A 21,795-nucleotide genomic window follows, 5' to 3' on the forward strand; every position below is an offset into this window, starting at 1 on the left:
AAAATACAGGGTAGGGTGACAAAGTTATACCATGAGCAGATCTAAAGAGTTATCTGGGAAAAAATTGGATGACATCTTTCTCCTTAACGTTTTCTTTCATTTTTTAATTATTTTATTTATATAATTATATAAATGTAATGTATTATAACATCATTACTTTTATTATTTTAACTTCTTTAGGTCTCTGTTTCCCCTTCTGCAAAATTGCACAATGAGGTGTCTGAGTGTCTTCAAATGGTGGGAGGATCACTGACCATCAGGAGAATGGGCTTCCTGATTCTGCCACCAAACTACGCTAAAATGATTTAATCTCCTTTGTGTTTAAACTTAAAAGAAAAAGTCTGGACCGGACGCTTTTAAACCCCTTGCTGTTCTTACATTCCGTGAGTCTGTGATGGACCAGAAATGAGTTTCGAGACACAGATGTCAGTTCCCAAGACTACCTGTTTGGGGTCCAAGCTCTTCCGTTTTCTCCACTACTATGCTGACAGCCTAACATATGGATAGGACCTGGAATTCTATGGAGTCCAGGGAACTGGAATGTAGGTATCTTAAGGGAGGGACATAGGAGAATAGAAAATAAGGAAGGGTTAAGTTGACTGACAGAATCATTCTGATTTCTGATGCCATTGTGATTTTTCAAGTCAGTTGAAGAGTGAAATAAAAATGAGTCAACTATTAACTGTTATCCTGAAACTAAGTCACTGGAATTATCCAGTGGGTTAATATTAGGGGCAATATGACTCTCTGGAAGATGCTTATTAAACTTAGGCCACTGATTTATAACCCTGGTTTTGCAGCATTTTGCCATGCCTCCAACTGTCTAAAGGAATGTCACAAAGTTCTCAAAAAAAGGGAACAAAAAAAATTTAAATAGCGCTATTAAGAAAATGAAAAGTATTGTTAAGTTGTGAAAAAAAAAGAAAGTGCTGCAAATCTGAATCATTTATCACTAATATAAGTTGTTTTAATTAGGAGTTGGCAAACTATAGCCCAAGGGCCATATTTGGCCCCCTTCCTGTTTTTGTAAATGAAGTTTTATTGGAACACAGCCATGCTCATTGATGTATTGTTTATAACTGTTTTCCTGCTACAATGGCAGAGTTGAGTAGTTATGACTGAAAATGTATGGCTCACAAAGTCTAAAATATTATCTGGTCCTTTGCAGAAGAAATTTGCCCACCCCTGATAAAAATCAAGACTAGACCAAGAACCACAGAGATGATAAATAACCTCTCTGAGCCAAAGTCAGAGCTAAAGTTATCAAGTCAATAGATATCCTAGATTCTCAGACCTAGGATCATAATCTGCAGAAACGGGAGATTATTTTCTGACTTCCCAGGACCCCCATGGTTCCTGTAGTGAGGGCCTTTGCTTTCTTCTGGACGGCTGAGAGAATTCCATTCATAGGCGGATTTTACCTTGGCTTGCCAGGCATTTACACGACCCTGGGCATTAAGACGGGCACAGAAGGGTTCCCAGTAATCTCCCCACCAAGATTTTTTAAACGAGGAAGCCGTGATTTGCTTGTTTTCTATCTTTCCACTTTCCATACCCAGCGGTGTGGAGCATCCTGTCAAGAGAAAGTGATGTGATTAATTATGCACTACCACTATTCCCTGCATGGTGGTTTGCACTGCGAGGAGAAAAGAAAAAATATCACTACTAAGTAACAACAAAAACAACCATCACCAACAATGATGTTATTGCCTAAGTGCCAAATCCTGTTTTTAGGCTCTACGTGTGTTACCTGATGCTCCTAATTGCCTCTATTTTACAAGTGAGAAAACAAAAGCACAGCAAGAAAAAGTAATTTGCCTGAAGTAACACTACTAGCAGAATCAGAAACTAAATTGGAGCCCAGGAAGTCTGATACCCAAACACCATGTTCTAAATATTTAAACGCATTTTCCTCCTTCAGAGAGTCATGGAAACTTCCGTCTTTTCTTTGAGGTAGAAAATATTCCTACGTTATCTATGTATATAAGAATATATTCTATTTCTCTTTCTAAAAAATGCTACAAAGAAGAAGATACAGTGGACTCTTGGTAGTCACGTTCAACAGTTTATTTTCAACCCTTTGAGGGTGATTCATGTTATGCACCATTTAGAATTTTGCCAAGGTGTGCACTTGCATGTCAGTCCTCAAAGCTGGTCTGTGGATATGAGAAAAATAGCTAGTGAGTGAGCCCAGCCAACTGCCCATCATCATCATCATCTCTCTGACGCTTTGTTCTTGTGGGTAAATCATGCTGACATTTTCTTGAAGTGATATCTTTCTCCATCAAAAAAAGATTTAAAAAAAAGAAAACCTACTGCTAATACTGATTATATCAAGAAAATGAAGAGATTTTTTAAAAAGCAATGCTTCTTGAATAGAAAATAGATGTTTTGAATAGATTAACAGAGTTGAATGTCACATTTTAGATTGTTTGACTCTGATCTGAACAAACTACTATTTACATCACATACCATATAAAGAAAAAAACAGTGACTCTTTGTTCTATATAATAGAATTTTATTATGGCCATTTATGATTACCTGGATTTATTTATACCATAGGTCACATTATATCCCCTGAAAAACAGCAGCTTACATAGAAAAAGCTTGAGTACCTTTATAGAGCGCCAAACAGAATGCAGAGTTCAATCAAAGTTTCAGGAAATTGAGGGGGGGGTGCCTGGGTGGCTCAGCTGGTTAAGCATCCAACTCTTGATTCGAGCTCAGGGTCGTGAGATCGAGCCCTGCCTCGGGTTTCGTGCTGAGCAGGGAGTCTGCTTGAGATTCTCTCTGTCCCTCTCCCTCTCCCTCTGCCCCTCCCCGTCAGCTCTCTCTCTCTCTCTCTAATGAATAAATAAATCTTAAAAAAAAGTTTCAGGAAGTTGGTAAGCAGTTTAGATTTCAAAAACATTCACTGAACATCTAATACATGCCAGTAATGTTGCTAGATATGTTCGTTACATTAAAGCCTGAGTGTGACCTTTTGGACTTCAGAAGATTCGGGCCTAGTCTGAATCTTAGTTCTTATTGAAATGGGCCAATGGAGGTTATTCGAAGCTAGGGCCTTTCCTTGGAGGGTCATGTCAGCATCCATGTCATCCTGGCACTGTTTGGAGATGGTGCCTGCCTGCTGGCTGGTAGAACAGTCTTGGTCCAGGTCACAATGTAAATGAGTAGTTTACCTGAGCAGAACCTGTTTCACCAAGGTTTTTCTAGGCACCTCTGTGATTGAAGAGAACTAATAATTCTACCCATTCTTCCGTATCTACTAAAGCTTGATTCTCTAGGAAGCAGCGGGACAATAATGCATCTTCGTTTCTTACCGTTAACCTCACAACCTTGCAGCTCCAATCGAAGGGCAGGTCTATTATAGGATCTAATTGGAGAGATCCTAATATATCTAGCCACAATAGGTGGGTCAAACTGATTCTCTTTTATTGTAGAGGCATCCGAATTGCCACCAAAATACTAGAGGAAAAGAGGAAAGCTTAGTTATGGAACAATTCTTTATAAAGTGATTTTATAATAAAATTTCAGTTTAATTTAATATTGTCATATTAAGTTTTCATGTGGCCTGAATTAAATCACTTGGTCTTAATAACTGGAGATACTTTCACTTCAGGAAGATGGTGTAGATGTACTTTGCCTTGTTCCTCCTGCTAAGTACAACTAAAACATAGGAAGCCACTGAAAGATGAAGAGAAGAAGGCAGACGGGTTAGGGTTCTTGGGACCCAAGGAACAACATGGTAGTGGGCTCCCTGGGTTTTATTTTTGTCTCATATATCCCAGATTGGGAAGTGAAGAGGCCAGCAACCAGGAAACACCACTGGGTACAGACACACACAAAAAAGCTCTGGCAAAATCTTCCTTTCTCTAGCCACAGGACCAGGAAAGGGCAGTCTAGCAAGACAGAAAACTTTCAGACAGTGATTGCTCTACTTCTAGCTAAACATCATAGAAAACACCGTGGCCCCTCCTCCACCCAGAACAGCAAAGGCCAAGTGGGGAGCCTAGACTTCCATGCTTGTAAGACTGTAACAAGGCACCCCAACACCCTCACTGGGATTGTGTCAGAGAAGGCCAAATAGGAACCCAGGACTTTCATCCCCACCAGCTCCTAATAAGGCTCCCACCACTTTAGTATCAGTGGAGACTCTCCCATTCCCACCCAACAGCAAAGAGGAGCGGTCCTCCTTCAGTGGGGAACCTGGACTTCGAAGTCCACCTGGCAGTGATGAGGTGTGCCCCAGCCCCTTTCCTTGCCAGACCAGTGTCAGAAAGTGCCAGCTAAAACAGAAAATAAGAGCAGCAAGACTGAAAACTAGAAAAATAATAGATAAAAACAATGAAACAGAGCCAGTTCTTTGAAAAGATTTTTAAAAAAGGCAAATATCTAGCAAGAATGACAAAGCAAAAAGAGAAGAGATGCACATTCACTAATATCAATATCACTGTAGACCCTGCAGACATCAAAAGCATAAGAGAATACTACAAACAACTCTATGCACATAAATTTAACAGCTTAGAGGAAATGGATCAATTAGAAAAACACCATCTCAGCTTATCCAATAGGAAATAGATAATGTGAACAGCCAGTAACTATTAAAGAAATTGTATTTGTAATTTAAAAGTTCCTGGAAAAGAAATCTCTAGGCCCATGTAGTTTGGTGAATTCTATAAATATTTAAAGACTTAACACCAATTCTAGAAAATCTCTCCCAGAAAACAGAAGAGCATGCTTCCTAAATTATTTTATGAAGCCAGTATGACTCTGATATCAAAACCAGAAAAAGACAGTACAAAAAAATAAAACTACACACCAATATTCCTCATGAATATAAGTGCAAAAGTCTTGAAGCTATGAACTCTAACTGTAGTCTGTGTTCTCTCTCCAAGACTGATTAGTAAGGGCTACAATTTGAGATTTTCATGATCTATTCTAAGGTATAGTGCAAATAATTTATTACTAGAGATATGATAATACAGACACTAGTAAAATAGTAAATAATTTACAGGAAAAATGAAACAGATTGAAAGTTATCAGTGTAATAATGGCAGACTGACTCCTTACATTCTGATAGCTCTCTTTGGAAAGGGGATTAGGGAGGAAGAGGAGTTAGGGCTGGTACACATGGATTTTTGGGAATAATCCTGGCTGAGTCTCAGAAAGACCCAGCAGGGGATTGTCACTCCTCAGTCAGGGCAGCAAAAAAAAAAAAAAAAAAAAGTCTGAAAAGCACACTGCCCCAGCACATAACTGGTATTAACATTGCTATTTCCTTCAGGTACACTGAAACAGAACAAAATAAAATGTAAAAGTTAGTATAATCAAAACTCTTGGAGGCCAGTTTTTAGCATGATCCCCTTAAGACACAAGACTCTGCTGTCCACCATCTGCCAGTCAGAGAAGTCTGGGTATTTAGTTTGATCAAAAAGTGATTTTTGGTAGAGTTTTGAAGTGTCATAAGTCAGGCTTATGCCTTTAATTTATAATAACAGACCTATCATTGTACAACTTTCTTTCATAAGGCCCTAAGAAAACCATTTGTATTTCAACTGCCCAGAAAGGTATTTTTTAAAAAGACATAATGATAGGCATAGTCATTGCAACCTGGTGAGCCTAGGGTGAGTCTTGAGACTCAGAAACAAACAAGGCACACAGACCATCACATTCCTTGTGCTGTTCCCTTTGAAGATCTGCCAGTTTGTCCGGTCAGAGCTGTATGCCACAGAGAACTCTGTGGTGTAGTAGGACTTCAGATACTGTTTGGCACCTTGAGTCTGGATCCCTGTGAATACGACTTCCCTCTGCATGTCTACCTGCAATATAGCAAAGCCATTACACAGTCTGTCCTTGTCAATGAGTCACACACTGCCTTCCTTAATTCACTGTGTAACCAGCATTCTTTAGAACTAAACAGCCAGCACCTAAGGTCTAAGCGCTAATCAAATGGCTAGATACAATCCATATGTGAGCACAGAGTACCTGGACTCGAATCCAAGTTCAACCACTTACCAGCTGTGCGTGACTTTTGGCACTTAATTAGTCCCTCTGTGCCTTAGTTTTTATCATCTGTACAAAGGATATCTAGGCTATTACTAGAACTAATCTCATAGGGTTCATTTTTGAATAAGTAAAGTACTTAGGATAGTGCCTAGAACATTGCAAGAAGAACAAAGAGAAATTAAATCACTGTCATTTTATTATTACGGTACTGTAAATATTATCAGGTTAATAAGATATACCTGGATCCAAGGTTTAGAAACAAGGTCTGCTGAAGATTTTTCTGTGATCCAAGCATTATATGACCCACCATTGTTTAATCTTGCTAATTTGGGCTCCCAATAACCTAAATCCAAAAAAGAAAAAAAATTTATTCTGAATTAAAAAAAACAAACCAAAAACATATAACTAGCAATTTCCCAAGTAAGTTTAGTCCCAGTGGAAAACCAGATCTCTGCAGGAGCTTCTGTTGAAGTTAGGAGACCAGGCAGTTGACAGGGGCCTCAGCTACTAAGTCAGTTCATGATGATGAAACCTTCTTGGCTTCAGGTCAGTGCTTGGTCAGCTGTCAACCACCACCCACCCCCTTTCTTGCATACAGGTTACGTTTATCTTTTCTCAGTTATGTTGATGTGGTTGCTACTGAGTGTGCTTGCCTAAGGGGAGGTTGTGGGAGGGATTATGGGAGCCTCATGATCCCTTGCAACTGACCTCTTGGTCTTAGGAAGGGTTTTGAGGCAGAGTGAGGAAATTTAGAAGGAGATCCTGACACACAGTGGGTGATTAGCAAACTTTCTTGAACAGAGGAATGGTTAGCACAACAAAGAGCCTTATTAATTGGGAGAATAGTATCTGGCCAATAAGACCTTGTGAATCTGGCTGGAATATTATGTTTGTGATCAAACCTGGAATGGGGATGAATGGGGAGAGTTTTGGAAACGGGTACATGGTTGTAGGAGTAAGGGATCCACTCCTTGCTCAATCCCTGCTGAGAAGTTGGACTGCCTGTGTAGAAAGCCCTAGCTCTTGGTCTTCCCTGGGACAGACTCTTTGGGAACATTATACACCAGAGAGGGTGGCAGTGATAAAGGAATGCCAACAGGTTTTAGCGCCTGTCATATTGCTTCTTCCTCTACCAGATGAGCACCTCAAGATTGAGCTGCTTTACCATGTGGTAGAGAAAAGCCCAGAGAGGAGCAATGATCCATAGATTGAACAGGTAGGGTTGTCATGGGTTGTTTTTCAGGCTGTATACTGCACAACTGTAGGAGATGGCTTCCAAAGGCTATGATGCTATTACTTACCCAAATGCTTAGAAGCTTTGATCTGTGAATCAGCTATGATACCATTGCTTAGTCCCATTGGCATCTTACATTCTAAAAAACAAAAAACAAAAACAAAAACAAAACAACAACAAAAAACAAAAACCAAACACACACACACAAACAGAGCAATGAGTAATTTTTGCTTAGAAAATACGTATAACAACACAAAAGCTGCATGGCTAGAGATCATACCTCTGGTGAGTCAGCAATTCGATAGCTTCACCTACCTTATATGGCACCGACTTAAATATGTCTGATCATAAAATGGTAAATGTACTAGCAAGACTGGTGCTAGTCTTTAACAGAAATAGTGATACCCTAGAGGAAAACCATGGAAATCCCGAAATTCAATTAGTTTTAAATGGATTTCCATCTGCTTGTATCTTAAAATAAGACATTTTACAACATTAAGTATTACCCCTTTTAAGTCTATGTTCCCAAAAGTTGACCTGAAAGTTACAGAGTTATTTACATTCTGATCACAAAAGAAAATGCCAGCCACTGAGATATCTGGATGTCAACACAGTGCTTGGTACTCAACAAGTACTTAATAAATGCTGCCTGGCTGGCTGGGCAGATAGGCAGATGGAAATGATTTCTCAAATACTGAAATGCCAAGTTCAGAGACTATCCTAGTCATTGTTGAATTCCTGGTATCTTATCCCTCCTCTACTCAAGGAGTCTGGAAAATTTCTTACACTTTCCCACGAATCACACATTATGAAGGAAGACACTTTGTACTGGTTCCCCAACTGAGAATGCCTTTGGGCTGAAATATGTGGTTTAAGTTTCCTAGGAGATTGATGTTTGTGGCACAATCTGACGATGGGTCAGAATAAAAGCAGTTACTGGTACACATTCTCCCTCTGTCATGCAGAGTTCCCAGAGTTCAATATTTCCAATCTAAGAGTTAGTGATGTTCCAGCAGGGACCCTCCTGCTGAAAACATCATGTGGCTCTTGGATGGTACCTCTGTCTATGATGAGAAATGGTGTTTGCATCCCTGCTCTCTGGTTTTCTCCAATCTCTGTATCAAGGAGCCACCAGCCAGATTTTGATGGCTTCATTTCAAGAGTTTTAAATGAACCTAAAATAGAGAGTGAAGGACAACATTACACACCCCAAATTAACAATATTAATTGACAGCTATCAAAGAATCCTAAATCCCTACATCACAAGAGGCTTTGGAAAAGAAATCAAGAATGATCCATTTCTCTTAGGCAGGACTAGAGGTGTAACAAACAGAAAAACAAAACAAAGCAGTGACACACATACACATTAGTAAAAATAAATTGCCCAGGGACTTAAAAAAATCTCTAACACCCCTTACTAGAAAGAAACTTTCAGTTATCTATATATAATGTTACAAGCTAACCCATACACAGCACAGCTTCTGAGTCCTAAGGATGAAAACGACCTTGAATGACTCATCACTGGGCCTCAAGAATACCGTACAAGTTTCCTTTCTCTCCCATTTCTTTGGCTTTTCTTTTTTTTAATAAGAAAATTAAAATCAAACATCCTTCTCCCATGTTTTCAAATTTTCTATTAAGTCTACATATTTGGATAGAGATGCACCTAAATTGTTTCAGAAAATCACTGAAAGAATGACATTTCTGAAACTTCTGATTATCCATTCTGATATTTAATGCTACCCATTGCCAGATAACACTTAAATTCTGCTGGCCGTAATTCATGTCTATTTTCCAGATTGTGAGTGAAAATTAATAGCCGATGGTCATCCTCCTTTAGCACACTAAAAAGATTGCAGCCTTCCATTCCCTCCAATACAGATAATTTAGATTCGAAGATTTGGATGGGCCAGCCAATTCCAGCTTCTCAGTGTTTCCCACAGGCTCATGGAAAGGAGGACTGATCTGGCAAATTACATTCGGTGAAAAGTAAGGAGTAAGTTTACCTAATCCCCTCTTGTCTCTGATTTTAAGAGAGTGAGTCTTTATAGCTTTATTAATGAGCCACAGGCCTGAATAAACAAACAAGAACACCCTTTCCTCCTTCTTAACCAAACCAGTCCCATTTGGACTGCTGTGCCCTTCTAAGGCTGACTCACATAGCAACTTCTCCATCCAAAGCGGCGAGGGACTGACTGCCTTCACTAGCTTCTCAGAGCGCTTGTGGAAGGTAGGCTGCTTGTTAAAAATGCAGAGTCCCTGGCACCTGCCCAAGATCCCAAGATCTACCAGATCAAAGTCTCCGAAAGCAAAATCTCTGCCTTAGCCTTTGCATTTTAACCAGCTTCCTAGAATTTTACTATGCCCGTCACAGTTTGAGACTCAGCAGCACCTAGCACTCATAACCCTACCCACACACCTACCACACAGATACACCTACAAACAACTTGCTGGCACATAAAAATCCTTTGTGATGGATGGTTTGTTTAAACCTTTTCGTTATTTTGTACATGAAAAGTTCTAAATACCCCTCTTATCCTTTAGCGTTTATAATCATTAAAAAAAAAAACCTTTTTTCCCCTTCAAATAGCCTCCTGAGTCAGTTTAAGATTAAGATTCCTGTAGTCACTTGCCCAAAGGTATCAAAGTGAGAGTGTGAGGAATAGAATTCAAGAATTCAAGAATCCCAAAACCCTAGTAAGTTTTTAATCTCCTTCCCAACAGAAAGCTTTAGCTGCCTGAGCCCTGTGGGATTCATTTTTATAATCTGTTTAAGACCTGGCCTATGTGACACACAGTGGCTTGGGAAAAACTGCATTAGACATAGCATCTCTGTAGAACTGAGTTGAGCCCCACATATAGTCTGTGTGGTGCCACAAAGAGTGTATATATTAGCTGACTTTTCTGTACTCTGTATGCAGTTTGGGGAGATGTCTCTGCCCAGGATCTATGCCAGAAACCATGTCTGACCCTTAGGAAGTAAATGCATAGGAGGGAATGAGGGACAGTGACAGTTGCCCAGATTGCCTTCTCTAGCCATTTTTCATCAGGGATCTCTTTTCATTGTGCAGATCTTTACCAGGCAGCAGGGGCCAGACCCCGAGCTGGTGCTGTTGAGTGCCATTTTCCAGCAAGGTCTGGCCATGGAAGTGAACCACATGAATGTCTCTGGAGCTGCCCATGTTCAGCAGATGCAACCTCACCCATTCTTGCTCGTACATTCTCAGGCCAGGCAAGTTGTAGATCATTCCATTAATGGCTGAAAGGACAGAGAGTTGCAATCAATTAGAAATCTGCAGGGAGGCTGCTAAAGAGGTCTGAGGCATCCCACCTTACCACCCATCTTCCTATCGCTCCGCCTGCCCAGGCATATAGTAAGGACCCCAGGGTGTTCTGATATCAGTGAGAGGCTAAACCTCATGCCAGCCTACAGCAGTTTCCCACAGAATTTACCATTCTCCACCCGCACCTCACACTCCCCCTGCTCTCTGCTTCACTCACTTATCCTTGACATTTACAGTATGGATTTTCCTGTGCTGCAGAAACAGAAAGACTGATATGAGCCAGATAAGTGAACTCCAGTGGTTAGAGGAAAGAGAGTGAGGGGATACACAGCACATCACCCAGAGGCCTCCTAAATTCAGAGATAGTTCTAGGCAAAATTAGGAAGGCAGACGACTGAGGTTCATGTTTATTCTCTCATTTCTATGATATAGCTCCTCTGTCCCCTTCCCAGCTTAAATGTCTAGGGTTCTCAGGCTTCATCCACTCTCCACTCAGTGAAACGTGTGTGTGTGTGTGTGTGTGTGTGTGTGTGTGTGTGTGCTTAAATCACCTGACAAACTTAATCACCTTAAAAAATAATAAAAAATGTTAATGATACAGCTTTGGGCTACCATGCATTTAATTGAGATTGAAGTGAGTGGAGCTTTTATTAGTAATGTTATTCTAAAGTTAAAAGAACTACTATGGAGTTTCAGGAACTGAGCAAGTGAATTTGGGGAGGGAGGGAGTTGAGATCATCTTCTCACCCTTAAGGTTACATTAGGTATGAGAGCACCTGTCTTCCCACTCCTAACACCAGTCCTTACTCCCTCATCTGGGCAGGAAATAGATCTCAAGTGATTCTTGAGGTCAACATTGCTAACTCATTAGGATATGGAATGAAGACTTCAACATAGCAGGTGCTCAGCAAACATGTGATAAATTAAACTGAGTGATAGAATTCATCCATTTATTCAGTAATTCAACACACAATTACTGAACACATACTGCAAAGGCCAGGTGCTGAGTTTGAGGCTGGGAACTCAGGTGGTCTGCTCAGCAGGTACCCTGATAAAGACTACACCATGGGGATTACCTAATTACAGAGACTTCAACTACAATATATTTAAAACTAAGCTATATCCGGTGAATTTTACTCTTTCTTTGAGGAATTGGGAAGCAGTGGCTCGAGGGTATTCAGAAGTAATGGGATAGCCAAGAGACAAGCCTATCTGATTCTGGGGCTATGCTTTCTCACTAGGTTGGAAGGTTTTCAGAAGAGTGTGCTTCCCACGCCTGAGACCAAGTGCCCTGGGCTGAAAAGCCTAGAAAAGGAGTTCAGAGTACATATGGTCACCCCCCTCCCCCCCAAAAGATGCTCCCTTGCCACGATTCTCCTATCACCCAACTACCCAGTGTCCCATCTTGTTTTGTTCTAGATGCTTCGGATGCCACCTGAGAACTGCTGACAGCTGGAACTGCCACCATCATTTTTCTTTAGAAAGTACACAGGGATGATCAGTTCTTCTAGACAAACAATCATTCCTTTAGTGATCAAGGAACAGGTTTATTAACTGTTTATATTGCAGAGTAATGCCAATTCCTTTTTGACTCATGCTACCAGCTGCCGCACACTGGCTTTTTGTTGGTTGGTTGGTTGGTTGGGTTTGTTCTGCAGCAGGCTCCTGAGCTCTCTTTCAGACCTTCTCTAGCTCCTATATGTGCAGCACCACCTGCTGGGCGACATCAGCCCTCAGACATTTAAGGACCTGGTGTGGGTCGTAGCTCCTGATTCTTCAGAAGCACCTCCTGTCTAATCTTATGAAGACCTAGGGCAAGAATCATGGTCATCCCATGTGATTTAGTTCAGAGATTAGATCAAAGTGAGAGGAAAATACCATGAAACTCATGGGAGTTTTTTACTTCTGAGGATGCAAGTCTCCAAGGCCTTGGGGACTGGGCCTTCTTTTCATAATACCAGCTCTTCTTTTCATCAAAGACCATGAAAAGTAAGATGAATTCTCTCATATCCACCGGTGTGTTGCTCTTATCAAGTACTCCTTTTTGACAGATCAGAAGGGGACCTATCAAGCCAGAATGGATATCTTTTTCCTGGAAGACAGTAGGAGCAAAATGCACAGATTTTCTCTTTCTCAGGATTTCCTTTGCTCTTCTGACAATCACTGATGATATGGAAAAGGAAATCTCAGGGGCTCTGAATTTGAAGATTATAAATGAAGAGCTTACTAAGCCTGGGTATCATCTGATCATCTGATTCTGTGGCACTCATCATCCCTTCCTCTGATTAGTCCTTTATCTCAGCATGGCAGTAATGATAATGTTAATGACAATATCAATACTATTATAATTACTATTTATTGAGCATCTACTATTATAGTAAATATTTTGCTGGTAATATCTTCTTTAATTCAGACAACAATCTTGTATAATAAAAATAAGCTCACTTATTAAACAAATATTACCAAGTACCTACTGTTTTCTCATTTTTAACTTTAGAAACTGAGGCTGAGAGAGGTCAAGTAACTTTCCCAGGCCCACACAGTAAGTGACAGGATAGTGATTGAAATCAAAGTCTGTGCTCTCTCTCTACCACGCCCAAAACGAAGGCATCTTGACTTTGCAGCTCTCTCATAAAGAGCAAAAGAAAGCTAATACTTGCTCAAGGAAATAGAAAAAAATGTCTTCCTCTGCAAAGGTAGTCACTCTGACTGGGGTCAACCATTTCAGTACCCCTCATTCCTCGCCACTGAGCACATGTTTCTCTCTCACGGTCATCTGAAGGCAAGTCGCTATAGACTGTTGACCATAATCCTTACACATTCCTCATGGAAAGCAAGACATTTAACGAGAAATCATCTTGACCCTTCCGTCTGGTGGACTCAGGTTATGAGGTTAGGGGATGACAAAAACTTTCAATGGGTGTACCCACCGGGTTCACTGCTGAGTAGTAGGCCCAAGCCCGGCAGGCAGAACCAGGATTTTCCGGCCCAGATCGAGTGGTGGCATGCCATACATATGTATAACTGCTGTTTGGCTGAACAGCATTATCTTCCTTAAACCATTCAGGAGAGTCATCTTCATAAGTCTTTCCCTCTGACGATTTTTCGTAGGAAAGCCCATGGGCATGAAGAGAATATGGTCTGGATGCTAAATTTTTAAAACGAACCTAGAAAAAAGAATGATCCACAAATGTACTTAAGTCCAACAAAAATCCAAATTATACGCCAAAGTAGATGGTTAATTATTAAATGAGACCTAGATATATATACAGTGAGATATATTAATTGCATACAAGTACAAAGTAACATGTATATTATTTCATTGAATTTTTACAACATTCTGTGAGCTAGGGCCCAAGTAGCTTACCCTAGAAACACCAAAACATGTTTGTTTTTAGGCTCAAAGCAAAAGTACTGACATTAGGCACAAAGGAAATGATCACAGCAGGTGCTGCAGATTTGAAGATTGAATGAGTTTTGGGTCTTGCTCACAATAAGTTTCCAACCTCCTGATGAAGAGACACCTGCACATGTGGATTCAAGTTAAAAACCTGGAGACCAAAAGTGCATAAACAAAGTATGAATGGGGTTAGATGGGAATGCCTGAAAGGAGCAATTCAGTTGAATGTGCAGGAGAGGTTGGGGTAGTAAAGAAAGTCTCTTGGGGAAAACAGAATTGGCCCTTATGGAATGAACAGGAGCTCAGGAGAGGAAGAAATAAATTCATGAGATCATTTTTGTCTTTTCTTTTCTTTTCTTTTGAGATCATTTTATTTGAAGATTATCTAATTACTGGGCAAGCAGTCTCTGAAAAGAAGTATAATTATTTGTTAATTTTGGAAAATAAATTACCTGTATCCCTCCTGCCCCTTTCACTGTTACAGCCCTCTGGTGCTTGTGGAAATTCCTCTGATGATCTTAGCAATGCTCAAAAAATGACTTACTTGGATGACATCATCCACTTCAGCTCTAATAATAGGACCAAGAATGCCGAGATGCTCTTCATACTCCCCCAAAGGATCACGTTTGGTAAAAGTGCTATCAAGGTACTTTCGAAAGACTACTTTCTTGTATATGGTATTTTCTGGAACATCATCAATGTCTTCACTGAAATAGTAAGAAGAATACTATCTGTTTAAAAGAACAAATGAAAGACCACTCAAAGAAATTGGGGGAATTATCCCTGTTTCTGAGTATAGTATCTAGCATGAATATTTAATTGGTACTTGGAGAACAAATGAATGAAAATATGAATAAGTAAAAACTTAAGCCAGTAAATATCCTTCAGATCCGAGCTCACATATCATTTCTTAGATAAGTCCTCCTATAAACCCTTATATGTCAAATCTCTCTATATTATTCCTTAAGTTTCCATAGTGTTGCTATAGTATATACAGTATATTCCTGTAGTATTCTTATATTTCTCTAGTATATATAGTAAATTATATGTCATTTATTTGTGAGGTTATCTATTCGAATCTGACTCTAATATTAGAGTGAAAACCCCATGAGGTCAGGGATCATGCCTAATTTGCTCATTCTTTTATTTTTAGTACCTAGCCAGTTATCTGGCACATAGTAGGCACTTGATAGATTTTTGTTTAATGCATTAATGAACAAATACAATCATATATCACATAGCAGATTTTTAATATCAGACGCAGACAAAGCCAGGCAATTGGATAGTGCCAGGGCTTGGGGCTGTCAGGTATCAATGGTCACCCCTGTGAAGGCCACTAGATGGCTGGGGGTTTTATACTCTGAAAGTAGCCATTCTTCTCTCATTTCTTTTTTTAAAATGACATTATTCCTTGTGTAATTCACCAGTTCAGTCTGGGGCCAGAGCACATCATATTTTCTCACCGACTCCTAAATTTCCCAAGCCTATGGAAACAGGCCAAAAGCTCATCCATCAGTCTCATAGTATTTGTTATGCACCATGAGCCATCAACAGAGAAACCCATTCTGCCTTCTTTCCAGTGTTCCTACCCTACTGACCCCATCCTTCCAGACACTAAGCATAACATCGTTTCACAGAACACATGGGGACAAGTAAAGCAACTTTGACTGCCATAAACATGGGTTGCATATCTGGAATGGTATATAAGATTTTGAAGGAACTGGTTCCATCCCTTTCCACTTTGGAAAGGCCCTAAATCTTACTCCTTCAGGGCCTCTCTTAGAAATCCCTAGATAAACTATTTATTCTCATATAGCAATGGGTGCTACATTTAAATAGGAAGTCATAGGAAAATGTGTTTTTTAATTATTTTTGGGGGGAGGGGGTGGGAGGAAGAGCAGAGGGAGAGAGAGAGAATCTTAAGCAGATTCCATGCCCCGCATGGAGCCCGACGTGGGTCTCAACCTCACAACCCTGAGATCATGACTTGAGCCGAAATCAGGAGTTGTAAGTTTAACCAACTGAGCCACCCACATGTCCTGAAAATGTGTTTTAAATTAACAGAGTTCTAATATGGAAATGCCAGACATCAGATTAATGAAATGTTTTGTTTTTGTTTTTTTTTTTGTCTGTAAGCCATACCATGCATTGCGTTTGCTTACTCTAATTACACTTTGGTTTTTGATTTTTAGTGTAACCATTAGCTTTTGTAAAAGTTGTGTATTATATTTAGACAGTTTAAGCATGGTCACCATGCTGTGTCCTGAGAATCTGTAGCCTTGCCCCTTGTCCCTCCCTCTCTTCTTTCCCTATATTGTCATCCCAGAATACAGAGTCCAGCCCATTATGGCTTTCCATCCTTAAGCAGAATTGAATTGAAAACTCTTTTAAAAATGTCTATGGATCCCTTGGAAACTCTCTGCTGTAAGTTAGACCACTTACAAAATTGCATGAACTCCTTCAACTCTACGGTTAAGAGTGGCTGGAACCCTGAAATGTTAAATCCGAAGAGGATCTTGGGGGCCATTTGGTGTAACACCTTCATTTAAAAAATGAAGTTATTAAATGAGTGATTCTATAAGCCAAGTTAAAACTCAAGTTTAAATCAAGGTAAATCATCATTGAATGACTGCCTCAGTTGAAGGTATAAACTTGCTTTTTCTTTCTAAACTGGTTTATATCCTTGGCCTCTGCTACTGGAATCTCATGTAATTTGAATCAGACGTCACCAAGATGCTGTATACTTTACATTGATCAGTAAACAATTTAAAAATATTTTTTGATAACCAAGTGCAAAAGGAGATTTCTACATTACAAATTTGGATTTGAAGCCAACTTCAATGAAATCATGTTGATTAGCAGATAGCTATGGATAGGTTGGGCTCTGCGCTGAGGCAAGGAAAGGGGGTAGGAACATGTGTGGTGAGAGCGGAAGAGAGAAGAGGGGGCTTCTTTATAGAATATCATAGATTTCTTACAGTGATTGTTCTAATATTGTCCAAATGTCCCCTAATGTAGAGAAGCTAACCTTGGAATTGACAAAGGAAATTGTATAGGGCAAGTGGCAATAGGGGACCTAAATTATACTTAGTATAATTTGCCCAGAATTATTTCCTTGGACTTTAACAATCTTTTTAGCAGTAGTAGAAAAATGAGAATGTAAAAAGAGAAAATTTGGCCAAACCTTTGAGCAAATTTTGAATAATCCCAGGATACTTCTTCAGCAGCAATGTAATAATATTTTCTGTTTCCATTGTTGCTGCGGAGGTACCATGCTGCAATGTTGTCAGGATTTCTGGAGGAGTTAATGTCTGTCCTAGTATCAGTTTGGTAAGGGTTGTCATAGGCCACGTAATCAATTTCAGCAATGTATTCTTCACTGCTCTCTTCCTTCTGCCTTGGAATAATCTCAATATAATCTCCATCATTTGCACTGAGGCCTACTACAATGGGTGGATTAAGTTCTCTTGGCATAAAAGTGTTCTTTAGGGTAGGAGATAGTGGGAGAGATGGCACCTGATCTAGGTCTGGATAAGGGATAGTCTGACCAAATTCTGGAAGAAGCACTGACTGACTAGATTCAGAGGTGTAGGATGTCTGAGGAAGTGATGTCTCTAGATCAGGAAGAAGGGCCGTTTGGCTAATGTCTGGAGAGAGAGTTGCCTGGTTGAGGTCTGGGGAAGGGAGCATCTGATCGAGGTCTGGAGAAAGAGTCATCTGGCTGATGTCTGATGAGAGAGTCTCCTGGCTGAGGTCTGAGGAAAGGGTTGTCTGGCTGAGGTCTGGAGAAAAGGTTGTCTGGTCAAGGTCTAGAGAAAAGGTTGTCTGGGTGAGGTCTGGGGAAAGGGTTGTCTGGCTGAGGTCTGGAGAAAAGCTTGTCTGGTCAAGATCTAGAGAAAAGGTTGTCTGGCTGAGGTCTGGAGAAAAGGTTGTCTGGCCAAGGTCTGGGGAAAGGGTTGTCTGGTCAAGGTCTGGAGAAGAAGTTGTCTGGCTGAGGTCTGGAGAAAAGGTTGTCTGGCCAAGGTATGGGGAAAGGGTTATCTGCCCAAGGTCTGGAGAAAAGGTTGTCTGATCAAGGTCTGGAGAAAAGGTTGTCTGGCTGAGGTCTGGAGAAAAGCTTTTCTGATCAAGATCTAGAGAAAAGGTTGTCTGGTCAAGGTCTAGAGAAAAGGTTGTCTGGCTGAGGTCTGGAGAAAAGGTTGTCTGGCCAAGGTCTGGGGAAAGGGTTTTCTGGTCAAGGTCTGGAGAAAAGGTTGTCTGGGTGAGGTCTGGGGAAAGGGTTGTCTGGCTGAGGTCTGGAGAAAAGCTTGTCTGGTCAAGATCTAGAGAAAAGGTTGTCTGGCTGAGGTCTGGAGAAAAGGTTGTCTGGCCAAGGTCTGGGGAAAGGGTTATCTGCCCAAGGTCTGGAGAAAAGGTTGTCTGGTCAAGGTCTGGAGAAAGGGTTGTCTGGATGAGGTCTGGAGAAAAGCTTTTCTGATCAAGATCTAGAGAAAAGGTTGTCTGGTCAAGGTCTAGAGAAAAGGTTGTCTGGCTGAGGTCTGGAGAAAAGGTTGTCTGGATGAGGTCTGGAGAAAAGGTTGTCTGGCCGAGGTCTGGGGAAAGTTTTGTCTGGTCAAGGTCTGGAGTAAAGGTTGTCTGGTCAAGGTCTGGAGAAAAGGTCGTCTGGTCGAGGTCTGGGGAAAGTTTTGTCTGGTCAAGGTCTGGAGTAAAGGTTGTCTGGTCAAGGTCTGGAGAAAAGGTCGTCTGGTCGAGATCTGAAGAAAATGTTATCTGGTCGAGGTCTGGAGGAAATGCTGTCTGGCTGAGGTCTGGAGAAAGGGTTGTATGGTCGAGATCAGGGGAAAGGTTTGGTTGACTGAGATCTGCAGAAATGGTTGCCTGCCAGGCTTCAGGTTCCAAGGAAGGGAACATTTGACCAATGTCAGTAGGGAATGGCTTGTTTCTTACGTCATAGTCGAGCATCTGGCCAAGCTCTGGAGGAGATGTGTGGCTAGAGTCTGTAGTGGAGTGCATTTGACCAGAGTCTTGACTAGGGAATGTTTGATAATATTCTTCTGGGGGTATTGTCTGATAAAGATCTAAAAGGGAGCTTGTCTGACTGGTGTCATTTGAGGGATTGTGATTATGGTAAGGAAGTGAGTCTGACAAGCTAAGATTCACAGAGAGGAATGTCTGATTGAGGTCTGTGGGAAAAGATGTTTCATTGGATTTATGGGGTAACAATGAATGATCAAGTCTCCTATCTGAAAATGTGGTATTGGCCTTTCCTCTCAGAGGGTGGAAGCCCCTTGGAGATAGAGGAATATGGTGTGCAAGCCTCTCTTTTTTCTTTCTTCGTGTTTTAATGAAAAAATGGATTTTCTTCAATCCACTGTTTCCTCCATCCTGTTTTACTTGTAGAGATTTCTTTCTAATTCCAGAAAATTTTGGGTGGCCACTCTTCTTTCTGTGCTTGTTTGTGAGAGGGATGTTTTCTCCCCAAGTCCTTGAGGCATTCTGGGGGCTGTCCAGCAGCTTATCAACAGCCATGTCTTCATCAGCCTCTGGGACTATTTCATAACTACCTTTCTCAGACACCAAATGCCATTTCCCATTCAAAATCTTGGATGGATTCTTTTGTTTTAAGAGTAACAGATCATTGGGAAGGTCTTCCCAGGGTCCCATTCTGGAAGGAGAAGAGTTGCCTTGGCTTAAATGTCGCCCAGTTTTATGTGCTGAAAATCCCACTTGGGAGAACCTATGCTTTGCTGTGTGCTCTCTTCCTTTCTTGGATTCCTTATGCTTAGTATGTTCTTGACTCCTGAATCCTTCTGCATCAAGTGGAAGTAGACTTATCCCTGTGATATCTGACTGTAGAGGATCCTCCATAGAGTCTTCAGAATAAGGGCTGGAATGCTCTGCTTTTGAACGGTTGAGAGCTGAGTTCTTGTCTAAGCCAATGTGTCCCAGAGGGGGACCAGCTATGGTGGCTGCTGGGTGAGGAAGAGTTTTTTGAGGCTTTGCAGAGTTATAGACAATAAGCCTGCTAATGTTACTTAGGGAAGAGGAATTTGAATTAACAGCTGTATTGGTACTAGGAGGAATGAATTCAGAATTGTTCTCCAGAGCTAGGGCAGTAAGATTAAACTCATCTTCCTTCTGATTCAGTGATGAATTTCTGAATGACCTAATTCCTAACCATGAAGCCAGGTTGTTCTGGTAATCATAGTCAGCATCATCCTCTTCACCCCTGTTTTCTGAAGAATCATGCATTTTCCGTGTAGTCATGACTGTAGATGCTGGAGGTTCATATATAATCTCATATGAGTCTTCATAATCATCCCGGATACACTTAACATCCCTGAATCTCAGCCTTAGGTTTTTGTTTCTTGAATTGGAATTCATTGTAGTTAACATCCAAGTACCTACAGAAGAGAGACAGAGAAAACAGAGAGCTCTAAGCCCAGAAAAAGATATAAAAACCCTAGGATCCATTGTGGCAGATAATTTTCAAGGAACTTCAGCCAGGGATAACAAGTGTGGTCTGTGGGTCACTGCTGATCTGGGAACTGTTAATTATCTCCTATAGTGACATATGGAGAGAAATTGGGTGTAAGGTGTTATAAAACTGCTTAGCAATCTGACATTGCTGTGCATCCAAGCATGTGATCAGTGCACTTATCTCATATAACAGAATATAGACTGAAAGTATTGATCAATGGAGATTAGGAGAAAACTCTTAGCACAGATAGTTTAAGAGTCACTGTTTTAGAATATATTTGAAAAGGGATGAATTAAGAATCAAGTGGGCTTTGAATATCATAAACATCTTGTTGGCTGCACATCTTGTTTGAAAACTGAAGTGAGGGGGAGGATGATGTAAGAAACATCTAGATATTTCTAAGCAGTAGGTGATACAGGTGGGCCCAGGGCAATTTTGAATCTCTTTGAAATGGTATTATTTTCTGGCATACAGATTTCCTGGGGAGTCTCCAATCGTTACCACTTGTTGAGTGTCTGCTGAGTGCTAGGCACTTGGTATATAAGACAATTAATGGTCAAAGCAACCCTGTAAAGTGTGATTGTGTTTTTGAGATGAATACAAGGAAGCTCAGTGAGGTTGAATAACATGTCCAAGGTTACACAGATACTGAGTGCCAGAGCACATTGGAGGAACTCCAAAGCCCATGTGCTTTCCATGCTTTCCACTGCATCTCTGAGGCCAGACTCCGAGGTACTGTATCTGATGATCACTAACTAACTCACAGTGTCATGGCTAGCTTTAAAAACTGAAAAGGCCATTTTGATAAAAGAAATGCTCTTTTGTGGCTGAATGTTCATGCTTCCTCCTCAAAGTCATACCTTATCTTTTTGATGTTGTGTCTTTCCTTCTCACTTAGCCCAGAGAAGGAAAAATGGAACCCACATTAAAGGACTAGACCCATTTAAGTAATTAATTCTCCAAACAGAAATCACGAGAAGTATTGAAAGGAAAGCCTGTAAGGGATCAGAAAGATAAACTCAGGAACTGTGATAGTTTGGGAAGCTGCAGCAGACCTTTATAGATCAGAGGTTCCTCTCCAAGTGTCCAGGCTCTTACCAACATTATCCATTGTGACAGTCACAGATTCCCCACACATGGGGAAGAGGGTCAAGGTGTCCTCGTGTCTCTTTCCATAGATGAATGAGTGCCCAGTGAAGTGAATGGTCAAAATGTCATCCTGGGTCCCTACACTGCAGAAGTGCCACTGGACAGTGTCGTCAAAGCAGAATCCGAGTGTGGGTATACTCTCAGGCACATAGCCATTGATCGCTGAAAGAGTAAAATCTGTTAACATGCAAGCCTCTGCCGACAAAGGGGCGTGTGGCTAATTATACCTAAGATTAAT

General features: G+C 40.8%; 1 protein-coding gene across 1 annotated transcript in view; it reads right to left on the bottom strand.

Moving 5' to 3' along the window:
- Window positions 1-21,795, bottom strand: part of F5 (coagulation factor V) — a 66,859-nt gene that overhangs the window by 3,627 nt on the left and 41,437 nt on the right. The window contains exons 12-23 of the mRNA XM_081824561.1: window positions 21,507-21,719; window positions 17,112-20,331; window positions 14,472-14,634; window positions 13,458-13,694; window positions 12,406-12,619; window positions 10,323-10,502; window positions 8,302-8,418; window positions 7,311-7,382; window positions 6,249-6,352; window positions 5,667-5,822; window positions 3,324-3,468; window positions 1,422-1,573 (exon numbers count right to left, since the gene is read on the bottom strand). Coding sequence (XP_081680687.1) covers window positions 1,422-1,573; window positions 3,324-3,468; window positions 5,667-5,822; window positions 6,249-6,352; window positions 7,311-7,382; window positions 8,302-8,418; window positions 10,323-10,502; window positions 12,406-12,619; window positions 13,458-13,694; window positions 14,472-14,634; window positions 17,112-20,331; window positions 21,507-21,719 — 4,973 coding nt within the window. The remainder of the gene's footprint in view (window positions 1-1,421; window positions 1,574-3,323; window positions 3,469-5,666; window positions 5,823-6,248; window positions 6,353-7,310; window positions 7,383-8,301; window positions 8,419-10,322; window positions 10,503-12,405; window positions 12,620-13,457; window positions 13,695-14,471; window positions 14,635-17,111; window positions 20,332-21,506; window positions 21,720-21,795) is intronic.

Source organism: Leptonychotes weddellii, chromosome 6 (genome assembly GCF_054177405.1).
Source record: "Leptonychotes weddellii isolate Sample4059 chromosome 6, ASM5417740v2, whole genome shotgun sequence".
Lineage (NCBI taxonomy): Eukaryota > Metazoa > Chordata > Mammalia > Carnivora > Phocidae > Leptonychotes > Leptonychotes weddellii.